This window comes from Miscanthus floridulus, chromosome 18, assembly GCF_019320115.1.
Source record: "Miscanthus floridulus cultivar M001 chromosome 18, ASM1932011v1, whole genome shotgun sequence".
NCBI classification, from domain to species: Eukaryota; Viridiplantae; Streptophyta; class Magnoliopsida; order Poales; family Poaceae; genus Miscanthus; species Miscanthus floridulus.
Genome location: NC_089597.1, coordinates 135,505,237 through 135,524,682, shown reverse-complemented (window position 1 = coordinate 135,524,682; position 19,446 = coordinate 135,505,237). Strand labels below are relative to the sequence as shown.

Below are 19,446 nucleotides of genomic sequence, written 5' to 3'. Positions count from 1 at the left end.
ATTATGTTATGCCGTTGATGCAGCAGACTCTGTAATTAAGGATATATAATGGGACGGAAGGACAGAATTGAATTTGTGGCTTACATTGTTTTTGAAGAAGGCACAAAGGAATTGGTTATTACCATGGAACTTTGTGAGCTCCGATACTTGGTATGGCTCCCCTGCGCACAGAAGGGCAATCCCTAACTGTGGCGTCGACATGACTATCCGGCTACCGTTCTTACTGTCCGGCAGGTACATTCTGATCACATTCCACCGTGCCACCGCCACTACATTTTCCAAGACAACGAAATACCTTTGCTCACTCATTTTCTGCATGAGTTTAGGTAGTTTGTCTTCTTCCGTGACCTCTGGTTTCATCCTTGTCCAGAAATCTACACCAGCATTTGCTTGGTGAGAGGAGCTCGCATAGAATTGAGCCAGCAAGCTCTTGACAAACTCATCCTGATTGAAGGGATGCATCAACTTCACCCAGGCGCGGCTTTTGAATTTTTCACAGATTTTTGGGTCCCAATAGGCCTCGGTAAGGATGGATGCAGTGCTAAGATCGTCACCTACTGTACTTCCCCATACTGAGATAACTTGAGGGCCATCATCTACACTGGTGATCAGCTCTTGGAGGTTGCACGTGTTCCCGCGCCACTTGCCAGTATCCTTCCACGCATCACCTAGGATGTGGAACGCCGACGCTGAGGATGGATAGGTGTGGTGGCATCCGGCGGCTGCTCTTCCAACGGCGGCATGACAGCAGTGACTGCAGGCTTCTGCTTATTGTCGTTGTAGCGTGTACTTCTCTGGCTTACATACTCGACCCTGTCCTTGAGCTGCTTTATCTCGGCCACCGCGGCATCCAGGGGCAGCGGTGGCGCGCGGCAGTTTACCATTTGCCACAAACGCCGCAGCCACCCCCAGTGCAAGGACTTGTCAAGGTCAAGGTGGACGACGTTCTCGACACAGTCCTCGAAGTCGAAGGGCAGGTTGCGGAGCTGCCTCACCCAGGTCAGCACCACCTGGTCGTCATTCTTGTTGCTGTTGGAGACGCGGAGGAAGGACTGCATCATCTCGAACTCGCCGGAGATAAACACCAGGTCGTTCTGTACCTTCTCGCTGAGCTTCTTCTCGTCCTCCACTGCCGACTTGACCAAGCTCAACGTCCCCTCCACCGCCGTCTTGGTCAACCCAAGAGAGAACTCCGCCATTGTTGCGTTGCTCGCTAGCTAGCTCAGTAGCCTCACTTGCTCCTCTTGTTGTGTTTGTGTTTGTGTTTGTGGCGAGATACGATCGATGGAGATGGCTAATAATGCTCCGGCGAGCTGTGTAATAACAGCATCTGCACCTGAACACAACGTTATAAATCAGAGACCATCGCATGTGCTAGTTACCCCAGTTCAAAAGACCGACATGAATGAATGTGGACCAATCGAGCTTGCGACAGCGCATTGAATCTGCCAGCTCAGCTCAATCACCAAGAAATTGAATGAATGTGGACCAGAAGAGTAGTGAGTCAGAAAAGTCACAGTTATGTTTTCGCAAACTGTAACTGTACAGAAACTACTACTGTACATTATTTAAGGGACCGAGAGGAGGTAGTGACCACCTTGCTTGCCTGGCACTGTGGAGTGGCTCCGGCTCCAGCTCCAGCTCCTGAAGAAGGCATATCAAACACAACCGCAGAAAACGGCTTCACCGGCGGAGCTGTCCGAGCAGCCGGAGCCCTTTTGCACTAAGAAGACGGAGCCACGAATCGTAGCATCTCGCGGCTCCACCTGACGCACGCGGAAGCAAAGACGATGGTGCCCTTCTCTCCTCGCGGAGGCGACGCCTCACCATTGGAGCGAAGCATGCGGGCGGAGGTTCGGGCAACGGCGCAGCGCGAGCAAGCGGCAGCGCGGGAGAGCGGTGGCGTGGGAGACGGCGAGCAGCAGTGTCAGCGCCGATGCGAGCGCACCATGGGGCGGCGGCGGCGGCCTGCGCACAGAAAGGTTTAGCGGTGGCTGCCTCGACGGAAGGGAGAGGAGACTAGGAGCAAGAGAGGGAGCGCTGCAGGCCGTGGGCCTTGGGCTCAAAACGTTTTGTAATCTAATCTACAGTACCTCCATTTCCTTAAGAAGTCTAAAAAAAATTCTTCCTTAAGAAAATATTAAAATATGGTTTACTTTAATCATGACCAATAGTATACGATTTAATTGGTGCAAGATTGCCGATTACTATGTAAGAATTGTTATTATACAACAAGTCAAATAATTAGGGGCACTATGGACATTTAGGGTTTGTTTGGAACGCAGGAATTTCACAGGAATCGTGTAGAAATTTCATAGAAATCAATTTAATCTCATAGAAAAACACCGAAAAATTTCCCGTGTTCCAAACAGGTCGTTAATATCTTCTATACATTAAAAAATTAGAAAAAAAACCACTTTGGCAAACGTTTTTCAGAACACCAATAGCTTTTTTTTTTTGAGAAACCACTTCTTCAGATGAGCCAGAGCTGAAACTGATTTTGAAGAGCCAGAGGCTGCTAACAAACTCGTTGAGATGAATGGTGCTCTACCTATTAATCGGCGGCTTGGAGTTGTAACTTGTATCTCACCGCCAGAAATAATTCACACATCCTCGTGTGAACAAGGATGACGGGCAATTTTAAGCACGCGGCGCAGATAAATTGACAATAAAATGGTGTGAACGTGGCTAGCTCTTAGTGAGTTGCACGCGACGCCACATGCGACCAAACCAGCGACAGTGAATGCACCTGCCATGCTACAGTAGTGCAGAGCTTATCGCCTAGAAACAAGACGACGACGGATTCTTCAGACAACGCATGAAAGCGTCTCGGCTTCATCTTGATGATGGAACAAAAACAAAGTAGATGCAAAACGGGGACTCAAAGTCCTGTGTGAACGATGGATCCCCCGAAGTCCTCTCTCTAGTACAGTTTCACACTTCCACTCGCACCACATCGCAGACAGCAGCACTTATGCAAGAACCGAAAGATTTTACTGTTTCTTGCCACGGCGAAGAACTGAAGGATGCGGTCGATGTCTAACTGTTGATGTAGATTGCAATTACCACATTATACATGTTCCAACTTGCTGCCTTTTTCTTATATATAATGCAACCATACAACTTCTCGCTGAACCGACTTAATTGCCTCACAATAGATTGCAGTAAGTAGTAACCCATAACCAGATCCTGACTTCTCAGCCACATTGTCTGTCTGTACAGAGCTCAGAAAATTTTGGAGAAACTGAAAAACGCTACGCCATGGAAGAAAAAACACTCGAGAGTTTCTCAACCCAACGGGTTGACTCGCATCTTGTACATGTACTTGTACAATACAAGGTATAAAGAATGTTTATAAGCAGCAGCAGCAGCATCCCACCAAACACATGTTCCCAGCCTAGGTACAAAATTAAACACAAAGCAAACACACAAGCAAAGCCCTGTCCCATCCCTTTCCTTCACTTCCCATTCCCGTCCCCAGGTGTGGAGGAGCAGAGGCCCATGCCAAAAAAAATTGTCTTGCCCCTGTACGTGTGTATATATCTGCAGGAAGGTGCACAAGCGCATGACCTCTATAATACAATACCTGCATCCTGTCAAAACGCGCTCCATGTGTCCGTCCCATGTTTCGTCGGGCTGCTGCTCGTGGTCTCTGTCGATTTAAACGGCCCAGTTCCAAAGGGGTCCTCATCATCAAATGAGTAGCCCCGGCTGTTGTAGTCACTGCTCTTCATTGAATCAAACCTCGCAAACGGGTCACCTCTGTCATGGTCGCTGCTGCTGTTCATGGAATCATACCTCATGAAGCTGTTGCCCCCACCCAGATCTGAAGTGCTGCGGAAAGAATCGAACCTTGCAAAGGTGTCATTGCCACTGTTGTCAGCATTGCTCGTGAAGGAATCGAATCTCGAGAAGCTGTCGCGCTGTCCAAAGGAATTGTTCTCGTGCATGCCAAATGAGCTGTATTGGGACATGGTGTCGAATGAATCTTCTCCTGCTTCGCTATACCTTGGCGTGTAGCTTGAGTTGTACATTGGGGTACTCGGGACTGAAGAATCAAAGAATCCCTTTTGCTCTTTGCCATACATGCTGCCGGCAGTAGGAGATTCTGCTCTGCTTGGCCCAGAATCAAACAGTGATCTCTGCATTGGAGTGCTTGGAAAAGAGTCGAAGAATGGTTTCTGCGTCGGCGTGCTCGGAACAGAATCAAAAACAGATCTCTGCATTGGAGTACTCGGAACAGAATCAAATACTGATCTCTGAACCGGTGTACCAGGAATGGAATCAAAGAGTGACTTCTGCATCGGCGTGCTTGGGACAGAATAATCAAAGCTTGAGTTCTGCATCGGCGTGCTAGGGGCAGAGTAATCAAAGACGGATTTCTGAACTGGTGTGCCTGGGATGGAATCAAAGAGGGATTTCTGAACTGGCGTGCCTGGGATGGAATCAAAGAAAGGTTTCTCCATTGGAGTACCAGGAACAGAATCAAAGAACGGCTTCTGTTCCTTGACAAATGAACTACCAGATGAGGAACCTCCGGTTCTTATCGGGGGAAGACCTTGTGGCCCAAAGAAAAGATCTGAATCACCATTCTCACCATCCTGAGAAACAAATCACAGAGGTAAGTGCTAGATAGTAGAGTATGAATACAACATAACAGTATGACACGACGCAAGAAAGAATGAACAGAGTCCAACCTTATGACCAAAGTTCCATAGAGAGTCATTATCCATGCCATGATCAAAAGATGGGCCCCATGAGTGTCCATCATGGGTTTTATCTCCATGAGTAGGGGAATCCATTGCTCCACGGTTGCTACAAAATTCACCAGTGCAATTAGGAAGATAGCTTAATAAAAACAAAATACTAATAAATACTGTCAAACTGAGAGGGGTCAATAATTCGACACAATTGGTGTCCTTCAAGCTTCCCTTCCAACAAAAAAAGTTATGCTATATTTCCAGCATGCAAGAAGCATGTTTCACATAAAACGTTCAGGAACCAACTTTCCTATACAATAGAGACTAACAATATATTGCGCTGTCAGAAGCCTGGCTTATAGGAGAAGCCAATGGCCTATAGAGTTTAAGCTACATGCGAGGTCATGCCTCGACGTGTAATATTTTGTCACCAAAAGAATTGATAAAGAAGATTAGCTGCAAGAGGTTACGGTTATATTGAAACTAAATGTTATTCACAAACAATGTTTCTTTTTCTCTAGCAAGACACGTGTATCTATCTATCATATAAAAAGAAAAGCAGAATCTATACCTGATACTCTCAGTGGCACGTGGTGAGATGTCATTTGTTCCAGATTGCTTTTTATCACGTTCATCAGAACCATCCTCTTTGTTCTTGACAGGACTAACTGGAGGGCTTTTTGCTGACTCTGGTTTGATATTCGATGGTGTTGTTTCAGGTTCCACTGCCTGCTCCGCAGCAGCAGCAGATTTGTCACCCTTGTTGTCTTCTTTTTCTGTTGATGCCCCATTTATAGATGCTTTAACATCTTCAGTAGGCTGACTCTTTGGTGCAATGGGAGGCTCCACTTCAACTGTTAGTTCTTTTATTATAGAGAATCCTGGAAAAATGCAAGCGGAGCAGCATATATAGTTTAATATGCAAATGGTCAACATAAACACGCATTGAATAATGAACATGGTGGTACAATCAAGATTGAAGTTAGCATACCCTCATCTCCAAATCTATCCCATTCTTCATCCCATGCATAAGCTGTCTCTTGAATTCCAGGTTGCCAACCTAAAAACGAAAAAAAGGCAAAGAGCAGGATCTCATTAAGCAACTGGGAATTGGGATAGATGAAGCCCTGAAACAAATTAGATGTTGCAATGAACAGTGCATGGACTATCTGATACAAAGAAAATTAGCAAGAGCTAGTTAAGATTGTTTTCATGAACATAGATATCATGATGCAAGTAAACATAATTTAAGATTGATTTTAGTATTTCATTAGCTCATAGCTGACGGACAGGGAATCAGTGTACAGTATCCATTTAAACAAGCAAATGTTGGATAAAAGTGAAGAAACAAAGAGGATAGTAACAAGTACCAAAAGGAAGCTCCACTAAAGTAGTTGGCTTAGCTCTCAACCCATATCTCTTGCATTGCTCATTCAAAGATTTCACAAGCTCCTCAAGATCTGACTGTATCTTATTAGCCCGCTCCTATAAACAGAGGGCAAAGGAGATCAGACAACAGATGTAAAGCATGATGCAATGAAAGATATTGGATGAACAAAAAAATACAAACCTGAAGCTTCTCATCACTTTCATCCCCTTTTTGCAGCTTAACTATGGCGTTATAAATTTCCAACTTCTTCTCCTGCAAACATACAAAATAATAATAATAATATGCTCACAGCCAGATCTCGAGGATGAAGTTGCCAGCATTCTAATAGAATCACAAATATACCTGGATCTCACGGAAAGTAGCCTCATCCATTGTTAGCTTTGATGCCACATCTCCAACCTTCTTGCATCTCTCATCATATTTTGCAGAAAGGGATTGGACCTGAATATAGAATTGATAGCTGTGAGATTCATATAAAACAGCATTAGAACAAAGAGTAGCCACTCTTACATGCCATCATACAAGGGACTTCATAGGACATTCGTCAAATTGTAACACAAATTATAATGCCCAAAAGTCTTCTTCTAGCTTCTACTAAAGTAATATATGATATGATTCCACTAAAGATGGTCTCATGAGATCTAAAGACTTGTACTTATTCCAGGAGCATGTAACAACAGGAAGTTTATACAAATGAAGTAAAAACGGTATGAGATACTAGAGATTATTTTCATCAAACTTTTCTGCTTCTGCCAGCACTTCAGAAACCACCAGGATCTTCTACAAACGATAATTACCCAAAAAAGGTAGGAAATAGAATCAGAGAGCTCAACTAATCAAAGGTTACAGAAGGAAAATTACCTCACGTTTATCAGCAGACATACTTTCTGAGACTTCATTAAACCTGTTCTCGCACCTACTTTTGTAGAGAATCTAGGACAATATAACGAAAATAAGTCAGGCATGAATACATTAAATTAGGACACAAATATCGCTCATTAGCTCATGTTAAACTATGCACTATAGCCCAGCACTTTATATATATGTTAAATCATCTTTGTATATGCCTCTCGTTGGGTTTCATCTGTAGACTCCAACTAAATCGGCACAAATGTTTTTTTTTTTTTTTTGTCAAGTTAGTACAAAATGGTTAGGCAGCTAGGGCTGGTTAACAAATGAAACATGACAGCAGAGGTTGAATGGAAATGCTATAAAGGAAACTGAAACTAGCACAGTAAAGACTGAATCAAATACATGTTTGCATTTATAGTACATATTGCCAGAGAATACTTACAAGCTCCTGCATCTTCGTGCGATAAAACTCGGTCTTCTCTCTAGAATCAAGGATCTCCTTCTCCAACTCTTGGACCTTCATAGAAGATTCAGAATATCATGTTATAATAACATGAGTAAAATTGTATGAAGTCGCTCACAACCTTGAGTTCCGCTCATCAACACAATCTATAGAGATCAAACACCGCTACCATTTCAATTTGACATTTGAAATATGGATTCGAATATGTAAACAATGTTCTGAACATTAGTTTGTGTACTAAAGAATTCTATCGTGTTCTAGTTTTCACATTTTTAAACATTTTATGCAAATGGGAAATTCAAGAAATACAATCGTGTGACACATGAGCATTTTGAAAGATTTGCTACCATACTGGTACAACAGAAATGATAGCTTCTTATGTATTAGTTTAGCCATATATTTTTTGTCAACTATGAATAGAAACAACACTAGACCAGTTGAGCAAAATTGCTTCAAATATATTTGGACCATTTACAACTATATGCCCAAACTTTGATCTCAAGCTGCATGTTTGGGGCAAAATGGAGTAAGGTCAAAGTGAAGACAGTAATCAAATGCCCAATATATGTACTATTTCCGTCTGCTCTACGAATCTTAAGACATTAAGGCTCTTGAAAGTTGAAACAATACAAGAGAGGAATATACTTTCTTATCAGCGTCTGAAGCTTCCTTAAACTTTGCATCCAGTGTATCTTGTTCCTCCTTGCTCAGCTGGCCAACTAGATGTTCCTCCAAGACAGGAACCTTTGGCTTTTGTTGCTCTGCCTTAACAGTATCATCAGCATCTAAAGGAAGAGGCCTTCGAGATGGTGGCTTCATTGATGAGGGAAGCATCCCATGATGTGGTCCTTGCATTGTTCTACTTGTGTATCCTTCAACAAGTGTTCAGTAAAAACAACATCATTGACAAGTTACTTCCTTAGAAGTCAGTAATAAAAAAATTTCTTTTGGATGAATACCTGCACTTGCTTGAGGAGCAGGGGCACTAGGATTTTCGGCAAACTGGCCAGTAGAGGGTAGTGCGGTGCCCTCAGCCCAAATAGCATCCGTTACTGTGTCAGGAAGAGGACGATGCTCTCGGTGTCTCTCCATTAAGTACACAGCAATACAAAATTCCTTGAAAGATAGCATCCCGTCCTTATCCTGGTCGGACAAATCCCACACCTTCCTTAAGATATCTGTAGGTGGAGAGGCAGATTTTTTTTAGGAACTTTTGAAGCAAGAGATGAGAAGAATAGGAACTCGATTTCAGAGGAAATTTGAAACAGAAATAATTCACGTAGAGGAACAAGATAGTAATACATAACACTTCAGGGCAACTTTGCCATTGATAAGACAAGAAGTTGTAAATTGAAATAAGGAATATCATAGCATTGTGGTAATGCTCCGAGACACTTGATTCCCAAAAATATAATTCCCAGCAAATATAAAACATGGACCCAACAATATGAGGAACAATATGTGAACTCAATGTGATGCTAGGAAAGAGAAAAATAACTGAGCAACAATGTATACATGTATTGACACAAGTAGTAACATGCAACCAGTTCGGAATGAATTTGGCATCCACAAAAACTAAGGATACATCTAATAAATCATCTAAAATACATGTTTCGCAGCAAAAGAACAATGGTATGGGGGAAACTACAAACAATAAACGGCCATCTAAAACGAGCAATTCTTATTTCACAAGTGTATTGATGTGTCTGCAGGTTAAACAATACTTCCATTACTGATACGTAATTTGTAGAATCATCAACAGTCAACAGGACAAAAAATATAGCGCGCAAGGGCTATGAATTATGGTATCTAAAACAGGAAGAGTAAATATAAAGAGACGTGATGTACCTCTTGGCAGCCTCCAACTTAAAAATAGATTCCTTGCCTCTTCACCAGTGATTTTCCCATCACGATCCCTATCTACCTTGATAAATACAATCATATATTTTCTGACATCTACTTGAGTGATTTTCGGCCATGGGGCCTGAGATTGGCTTGGGTTTGAAGGAATTTGTCCACTGGGAATATTTGAACTCACTGGTCCTGGAGCACTTGGTGTAGCATTAAATTGTTGTTGCCTCGGAGCTGGCTGACTGTGTGGCAACTGGCTAGTATTAGAAGAAAGGGAGGATATACCCTGCACAGGACCAGCCTGTATTGGCTTAGGAGGGTGATGATGTCCAGCAGAGGCAGGAGGTGTAGAGCTCGGCAGATTATTTGGAACATTGGGGGGCAAAGGTGAACCCTGTTTCGGTTGTGAAGTTGCAGAGAAAGGGTCAGCACCAAAAGTTGAGTTCGATGACAATCCATTACCCAAGGGCACCAATGTCTTGGAGTCATTAACTGATGGTTGGGAAGACATCACGTTCAAATTTGTCAAATTTGCATTGACAGGTGTTGTAGCACCTGGCGTATGAGAATTGTAGCCCGGTACAGGAGTTGAATGCTGCGCTGAGATCCCCGCACTGCTAAGGTTGGCCTGCGGAGAAATACCTCTGGTTGGAGCTTGTGAAGTTGCACCCAACGGACTTGCACTTCTCTTACCACTGAACCAATCGGTAGCTAGACTTGATGTGGTTGAACTAGTATGGTTTATCCCAGTAGGACCACTTCCCATGGGTGGCCTTGATGCAACTCCCTGACCATGAGCAGGAGGCACAGTGTTTGCATTTGGAGGTTGTGGCGGCCTGACTTGTGGATTTGGCGATGCACCAGGAAGCCCTTGTGTACCTCTTATGGCAGGATTCTGTTGAACAGGACCTGGTGCAGGACTCTGTTGAACAGGGCGTGGTGCTTGAGTGGCATTCGGGAGGCTAGCTACGCTATTTGTCTGAGGAGCAGGTGTAGAAACATTTATCCGAGGAGCAGGGATTTTCGCAGCAGCTGGTCCAAATAATGCTGATTTAACAATATCAGGTGTCAATTCTCGGCCGCTCTGAGCTACTGTGACGAGTTTGAGTGAATTGAAGAAGTCTTCGCGCCCAAGAAAACCAGACCGATTTCTATCAGCATACATCCAAATCTGAACCAGAGAAGAGAAAAAATACAAAGCCATGAGTGGAAGTAAATAGAAATGAAGTGTGCGGTTCAATAGTGTTTGAATTACTAATAGTAATAACAGCATTCCAATAGGTTGCATTTTGCAAAAAAAAAAAAAAAAAAGAAAAAGAAAGAAAAAAATCGTGACTGATTGCAGAGTTGATTTGGATAGCAGAAGTGAAATGTGCAGTTCTGCTGAGGTCCAAAGAACGGGCTGGTGGCCATTCCTCCAACTAACACACGAAATGTGCTAAATATTTAATATAAATGAGAAAAAAAAAAGGTCCACAGTTTTGGAACAGCAATTCACTAAAGTAATCTTGTACTTCCGCTCAGATTGGATCCCAAGACCATCTCAGGCTCATGCCACACAAATGGAAAGCCCCAATCTGGGGCCTAAACCTCGGTTCTCAACACTTGCTAATGAGCAAGCAAGCACAATCGTAGAAACCCCAATCGATGTTCCAAGCTTAAATGAGTCGGTTAGTCAACCATGGTATACATACAGGAACAGAACAAGCAAATTGCGAGCTAGAGTGCGTAATTACACAGCTAGATCAAGGCAGGAGTAGCAGCAGACGTCTAAGCATGAGAACACGAAGCACTGAAAAGCAACTAAAGTTGATTCCACTCGGGCGGTGTGAAAGGAAGGGCTAGAACACAGCGACATCCACCCCCATAAACCACAATGAGCAACGCAGGCTCCAAATATCGGCTCCCGTAGCCCACGGGAGCTCGGAATTCCGGCCGAGCAACTAGCCTGCACCGACCAGGCACCCCGCGATTCGAACCACACGGGGTGGCTGGACTGCGCAGATCGCCGGGGCAGGAGCGGCGCTGGTGAGGGGAGGGGAGGGGAGATCTGAGGGTCACCTGTGCGAGGACAGGCTGGGGCAGGCCGGAGCCCTTGAAGAAGGCGACGGCCTCCTGGCCGCTGATGCGGCCGTCGCGGTCCAGATCCGCGGCGCGGAAGTAGGCGTCGAAGGCCGCCTCCATCGCCCCCCGGGCGGAGGGCGTGGGCGGGCGGCTGGGGTTAGGGAGGGTGGTGGGTATCGCCGGCGGCGAGGGCCACCGGCCGGCGAGATCGGCGGTGGAGTGTGTGCTGGTGCTGGTGCTGGTGCTGCGCGCGGGTGGGGCGGCGTGCGGTGCCTCCGACTCCGATTGTTGCCTTGTGCTTGTGCCCGTCCCGTCCGGAAATGTGTTGGCCTTCGCTGGAAACCCCTCTCGCTCAGGGGCCTTTCTATAAAACTGCCCGTACTAGTTAGCAGTGATGATGACGATGATATGCCGAGAAGGATTTAACGGCAGAGTTAAGTGTAAAAAGGTTAATCTTCGGGGTGGTTGTGGGACAATGTACCCCAGTTGACAGAACTGTAGTAGTAGTGGGCAGGAGGGAATTTTTTTTAATTTTAACATTTTTTGCAAATTAATTTTAATCTAACATTTTTTTTTCAAAACTAACATTTTTTGCCGCGCCTATTGCCATGTACATGGTGGCGCGGCGAGGGGATGACGTGGCGATGACCGAAAAAGCTGACCGTTGACGTGGCAGGGCCTGCCGCGCCACCGATCTTGACGCGGCAGAGCCGAATAAAAACCCCGCGGCTAATCCCGCCTGCTCGCGTCTGGCCGCCGCGCCCGCCACCCACCCGACCCTCCGTTGTCGCCTCCCTCCCTTCCATTCCATTCCCCGGTCGTCTCCCTCCCTCCTCGTCCTCGTTCAAGATAATGAGGCACTTTTTATTTTCGTTTGAATGGTGGATGGGAATATTATGAATAGGAGTTAAGGTTAGGAGAAAAAATTATGTTTGGGAACTATGGGCTACGGTTTGAAGAAAGATGTTAGTTTGATTTTGTCAAAGTTAAGATTAATTATTTAGTTAGAAGTATGTTTACCATGTATATTTTTGTTGCTATAAATGTTGGTTATATTATTTTAGTTGTAATGTAAATGATTATATTTTACATTAATTTGCGTTGTTTTGATTGATGTTTAATTTGAACCGTTTTATTATATGCAAGACATGTTTCGAGAGCAGTTGTGTCGAAAACAGGGTTGTCCTAAAGAATTGTACCCCGACGAGTCTAGCAAAGATGCCCCCGTCCCTCCTGAACTCTCTGTCCCTAACTGTAATTGTGGTCGTCCGGGCGACGTGTTTCAATCGAGACATCCGAACACAATGGCTCGTTGCTTCTACACATAAAATCGTTTTAATGTAAGTAATTATTTCCGTGTGTTTTTTTTTCTTCATTTGTATTACTAGGTTACTAATATTTTATTAGAATTTTATTGTGTAGGTCCATAAGAGGTGTTTTTTCTTTTAGTGGATCGACGGTGCAGACAAGTTGGACCTCAGGTGCCTCCTTTTCGATGACTAGTGGAGAGGGCGACATCCACGAGAGCACTTCAAGCGGTGGGTTCCACCTCCCCCTAACCCCCTCTAATGACGGCTAAAAAGAAGCACTTAGCTACAGTTAGACGACTCGAGGAATCTTCTCTGTGCGATTACAGAGATCGAGCTATGATAAACCCTGAAAATACGTTAGAGTTTATGTGTCTAAACAAATATGAAGTAAGTGTAAAGTGTTTGTGTTAAAATGTTGAGCTATATGTGTTCATATACTAATGCCACATTATTTAGGTGTATTTAATGGCGAAGTGTCATTTCAAAGAGTTGTTGTATGGTCCTAAGAATCAATGGCTAAAAGAACCTATAAAGGTAAAGCAAAAGAATAAAGAAAGGTTAATTTACAAAGCACCTCCAGTCAAGTGCGAATGTGGTGTTAAATCCAACTAGGGTCTAGTCCCATTAGAGCTTGAAATAGACCATTATTGCGGCTATATGATTGACTATGATGAGGTTGGTTATTTTTGTGGTAACCATAAAATCATATTTTGTTTCTTTTGCTAAGACATGATATAATTTTTCGTTTGAACAGAGCACTAAGAAATGCAGGTGGAAATGTTATGATGGTCAAGCTAAGTTCTTGGATGAACTAAAGGGAAAGCAAGTAATTGCACGGAAGAGGGGATATGGATCTGACTATGTCAACCTTTACGTTAAATATCATAAGACAAGATGCGTGAGTTTGCTAGACAGCGCGGTATTTATAACCCGATCGATGTTAGGCTTGATAAATAGGGATTGGAGAGACGAATGACGTTAGAGGGGGAGAGGGCAAGGAAGGAGATAAGGGAGGAGACAAGAGTACAGATGTAGGTCTTGAACGAGCATGTTATTGCATTATGTGTCAGTGAGTGCTTAAAAGCCTTTTTTTCATTGCCTGATTTTAAATGTAATATAATCGTGTTGCTAACCGATTGCATTTTATACATGAAGGGATTGGATACAGCGAGGAATATGCTACAGAGGTGGCCCATGCAAGGTACGAGATAAAGAAGTTAGATGAGCACAGAAAGCGAGCTGGCCGTACTGTTAAATCACCGATAGTGTTATCTGATGAGGGGAACGAGGATGAGAACGACACTGCTAGACTCAGCAAGCTCATCGCTCTAGCAGAGGCAGGCTTATAGGCGAAGTAGGCTGAATACGACACTGGTAGACTAAGCGAGCTCATCGCTCTAGCAGAGGCGGGCTTACAAGCGGAGGAGGCTGAGGACAACACTGGCAGACTGAATGAGCTCATCGCTCTAGCAGAGGCGGGTTTATAGGCGGAGGAGAATGACGACGCGTTGAAAGGTCCTAATGGCTAGAGGGGGGTGAATAGCCTATTAAAAATTTCTACAACAACACTTAACAAACCAGTTAGACAATTATGAGGCAAAATAAGTGTTGCGCTAGCCTACTAAAAATCCAAGCCGCCTACCATAATTCTAGTTTATGTAGTTTCTATCCACACAATAACTATGTCACTATACTAAATCAATGTGCTCTCAAAGGCTAACTAAAGAGCCACACTAACCAAACTAACAAGCTTTCATAACTAGCTACACTAAAGAGCTTGACAATTAGTTTATGGTAATATAGCGAGAGTGAGAAAGATGGTTATACCGCCGAGTCGAGGAATGAACCAATCAATCATAAGAATAAATACTAATGAAGACCAATTACCTCACAATCAAATGATGACATAATGATTTTTTACCGAGGTTCACTTGCTTGCCGGTAAGCTATTCCTCGTTGTGACGATTCACTCACTTAGAGGTTCACGCGCTAATTGGCATCACACGTCAAACCCTCAATAGGATGCCGCACAACCAACATAAGATGAGGATCACACAAGCCACGAGCAATTCACTAAAGTACATTTTAGCTCTTTACCAGGGAAAGGTCAAAAACCTCTCGCAATCACCACGATTGGAGCCGAAGACAATCACCAATCTCCGCTCGACGATCCTCGCTGCTCCAAATCATCTAGGTGACGGCAACCACCAAGAGTAACAAGCGAATCCTACAGTGAAACACGAACACCAAGTGTCTCTACATGCAAACACTCAAGCAATGCACTTGGATTCACTCTCAATCTCACAAAGATATTGAATCTATGATGGAGATGAGTGGGAGGGTTTTGGCTAAACTCATAAGGTTGCTATGTCAATGCAAATAGCCAAGATGGTGAGCTAGAGCCAGCCATGGGGCTTAAATAGAAGCCCTCATAAAATAGAGTCGTTATACCCCATCACTGGGCACAACACGGGGTGATCGGACACTTTGGTCATATCGACTGGACGTAGGGCTCCAGCGTTCGGTCGCCCGATGCTTGCCATGTGTTAATGGCTTCAAATGTTGATCGCTCAATCTCAACGGTCATTAGTACACTTAAGTGGTGACCGGACACGTTGCTTCGAAGTGACCGGACGCTGGACCTCAGCGTCCGATCATTTCCAGTAAGCATCTAGAAGCAAAAAATCATGACCGAACATGTGTCCGGTCATGCTCGACCGGACACACCCAGCGTCCGATCACTCAAGGTCATCATACGTCAGACTGACCAGACTCAGGCCCTGAGCGTTCGGTCAGTTTTCGCGCCAGCGTCCGGTCATGAGACCGAAACTACGCGTCCTCTGCTACCACTGACCGGATACGCCGGTCCAACCAAGGCCAATGTCCGGTCACTTACAGTGACCTCCGTCTTTTCTATATATAGCACTGGTGGCACCATTAGACTGTCTGCACTCTACGGGCGGACACTTCACCGGTGAAGTTTCTAACCTTGCTCAAATGTGCCAACCACCAAGTATATCACCTTGTGCACATATGTGTTAGCATATTTTCATAAACATTTTCAAGGGTGTTAGCACTCCACTAGATCCTAAATGCATATGCAATGAGTTAGAGCATCTAATGGCACTTTGATAACTGCATTTCGATACGAGTTTCACCCCTTTTAATAGTATGGTTATCAAACCTAAATGTGATCACACTCTCTAAATGTCTTGATCACCAAAATAAAATGGCTTCTATCATTTATACATTTGCCTTGAGCCTTTTGTTTTTCTCTTTCTTCTTTTCAAGTCCAAGCACTCGATCATCACAATGCATCGCCATCATCATGTCATGATCTTCATTTGCTTCATCACTTGGAATGTGCTACCTATCTCATGATCACTTGATAAACTAGGTTAGCACTTAGGGTTTTATCAATTCACCAAAACCAAACTAGAGCTTTCACGTGTTCTTCACTCAGATCGTAGAGGCCGCTTACTGCAAGCGAAAGGCAGATCAGGGCAATGAGGTGAGCCTAGCCACGACAATAGGGTTGTGGTTGAGGGTTGGTACTCGGACGATGAGTTGCTTACTCAGTATGTTTCTGGCTAAGGGTTTTTGATTGCGCCGTCTGTTAGTTCCATACTTTATTAATGATCAATGTAGCTATGTACTAGAAATTCCATTATATTGTCTTATATTCTATTTGAACTATTGATGTATTATACCCATGTATCATGTACTCAGATTACCCATGGTAGATCTTAAGTGATCCCATCTGTTTGTATCATGTGTTGAGAATTTATAAAACGAACATAATCAAGTGAAATTATCTCGAATACAGTGCCATAGCCCACTAGTTCTGTCGCGCCATAGTCCACAGTGCGACAGTGACACGCCATAGCCCACGGCACGGTAGTGACGCGGACAGAAACCGACCAGCCTTAATTGAGCTGTTGTCGGTGCTGTAAACAACTACAAGTGTTGTCGTGACCGCGCACAAGTTGAAACGAATATGAAGCAAATAAATGGACAACAAATTGTCATATAACATTTTCATTGGTTTATGAGTCTGCAAGTTTCAGATGACAATATTTGTTCGACATAAGTTCGACATAACGAACTAAGTCCCAAGAATGTAAGGATCCTTCAAATGTCTCTTGGAAACCTCGTCGTCCAGTAGAAGAAGGGGGTCATCGTACTCCACCTCAAGAAGGGGGTACATCTGGTATGGCATGGGAGGGGCCATCCTATTACAAATTGATAAACAAAGGGTTAGAGTATTCAAATTAACAATATTCAAATTAACACTATGTAGCATTGCAAAATTTGAACTACTTGTTATGCAATACGAACACAATATGAAAGCACCTGCTGCCCTCGTCTTCTATGCCTGCTAGCCTTGTGACCAAATTCTTTGCAAACAGAGCAAAGATTCCTACCACGGGTCTTGTTGAAGTCTCCCCCACCGTACATGTCTTCGTCGTACCCTCTCATAGCATCCATGTTCCCCTTGAGTCGCTTCTTCTTCCTCCTATCCTTCCATACCTTCATTAGATCTGGATGCGACACATAGTCATAACCATTATAAGGTGGCCACTATGTCGGGTTAAGGTATGGCTCGAAACTCATCTCCTAAATACTAACGGTGTTCGAACGGAGATACAAGGGTGACATATGTGGCATATCCTCATAGTTGTACCCATGAACCCTGTAGGCCGTGATTATATGAGAGCAAGGGGCATGCATGATCTGAGGGTCATTGCAACTGCACTCTACCTTTTCAAGATCAACTTGGTAGTTTTGTCCACCATAACGTTTGCCGCCTAAGCTTGTGCCACCCTTACCCCGTACACTAAAGATATGGCGGTGGGGTTTATACGACTCAGCGGTGTGCTGCTTGGCTAATTCCTCGGCCTTCTTCAAATATTCAGCTCCAGCCTTTCTAAAACGTCCCTGTTCAGCTATATTCCTCTATGCAAGTTCCCACCTCTTCATAAAATATCCATTGCACTTATGAAAGGAGAACTCAACAATTCCAGACACAGGCAACGATCAAACTCCGGTGAATACACGGTTGAAGGACTCCAAGGAGTTAGTGGTCATAATGCCATACCTGAAACCCCTCTCATCATATGCTAACGCCCACTGAGCCTTTTGTTCCATCTACGCCTCTAACCAGGCCTTTCCCGCTTCATTTACCATCTTATCTAGTTCTCTCTTTATCTCCTTAAACTGGTGCTCTGTACGTACATAACATAGAGCCTTTACCTTGTCACATACCTCCTGCTTCCGCTGACGCCACTAGAAATTAGCAGCAAAGTGTCTCATGCACATCTATGCACTAGAGGCGGGAACCCATCTATATGCTCAGCTACAGCATTAAGAAGCCCTGGGTGACGGTCTAAGATCAAACATATAGTGCGAGATGGACCAGGCACTTGTACACGTAGAAGCCGCATGAACCATGACCACGATTCATTGTTCTCTCCCTCTGCCAAAGCAAAAGTCATGGGTACTATCTGGTCCTCAGGATCAATAGCAGTAGCCATCATCAAGGTGCCCATGTACTTTTCTGTCAGGAAAGTGCCATCAACAAGTACGACTGGACGACAAAACTGGAATGCATGTTCCGTTTGAGTGAAGGACCAGAACACACGATAGAGGACATGCCTCACCGGGTCCCAAAAAACATCCCTCCGGTGTCCACAAACCATTCCAAGCCAGGGTTGTAGTAATGCATTGCATATAAGATGCGGAGCACCCTATTGTACGCTTCCTCCCAACTACCCCATCGAATCGCCAGGGCAATTTGCTTAGCACGCCAAGCCTTTCTGTACTTCACATCGTACTTAATGAATCTAGATATGGACTGTTGTAAAGAAGACACCGAAATATCATTATTGTCATCAACGAGCCCCAATATACGACGGGCAAGGTAACGTGCAGTGAGCTCCTGATGATTTTTCTTCCCCCTATTTGTTAGGCAAGTGTGGGGTTCGACAACTTTACTTATCCTCTACTTACCATCACTATGTCTCTTTCGTGCATTTAACCTCCACATACAACCATTTTTGCATATCACGTGGTACCTCAACTCCTGGTCCGAATGAGTGATGGTATACGGCCTATGGTGGTACACAACATAGTCCTAAAGGAAGAGCTTCATCTCTGACATTGTATTGAATATCATCCCCTTCCTAAGGTTTCTTTCTCATGGTCATACAATGATTTCCTACACATCTGAAGATCGGTGTCACAAACTACCATATCCATCATGCTGACATCCCTATAATTTGGAACGCCCCTAAAAGGCACATTCATCGACCTTAGTTGCTCAAGCTCAGTCATTGTGTAAGGTGGTGGTGGAACATACTGCTGTGCTTCGCTAATTCTGGCCCATGAATCATAGGAGGTATCATATGCTGCCAAATCTGTGACTAGTCTATCCTGAGCCTAGATACCATGCAAAACCTCAGTTGATACTGGTAATAGCATAGTATGAACCGGTACTAGCATGGCATCAACCGATGTTGGCATAACATCTGTACCTCCTTAATCATCATCAAAATCGTCTGAATCACTGCTAACTACATCACCGATCATGTCCTCCTCCTCCTGCTCCTCTTCCCATTCGAACTCATTCACATCGAAGTCATTGCTTATACAGCCTACTACAGTTGAATGAAACTACTCCTGCATCAACTGACTGTCCAAATCCATGTTATCCTGAGTTGCTTCCCCTTCGACTCCTAATTCTTGTTTATTGCCTCCAACACCATTAATGGACGGGCCATCCTGAACACCCTGCATCCTGTACCCATTCTCCACCAC

At 44.2% G+C, this 19,446-nt stretch overlaps 1 protein-coding gene across 1 annotated transcript; it reads right to left on the bottom strand.

The window, feature by feature from the left end:
* Positions 1 to 3,126: 3,126 nt before the first annotated feature.
* Positions 3,127 to 11,651, bottom strand: LOC136519715 (uncharacterized). The gene is made up of 13 exons (XM_066513086.1): positions 11,318 to 11,651; positions 9,254 to 10,427; positions 8,365 to 8,583; positions 8,051 to 8,277; positions 7,385 to 7,459; positions 6,952 to 7,023; positions 6,433 to 6,531; positions 6,271 to 6,342; positions 6,071 to 6,185; positions 5,692 to 5,760; positions 5,272 to 5,581; positions 4,698 to 4,815; positions 3,127 to 4,601 (listed from the first exon to the last, which is right to left on the bottom strand). Exons 1-13 carry the CDS (start codon positions 11,438 to 11,440, stop codon positions 3,597 to 3,599), a joined length of 3,678 nt encoding a protein of 1,225 aa, XP_066369183.1. The 5' UTR covers positions 11,441 to 11,651; the 3' UTR covers positions 3,127 to 3,596.
* Positions 11,652 to 19,446: the final 7,795 nt, after the last annotated feature.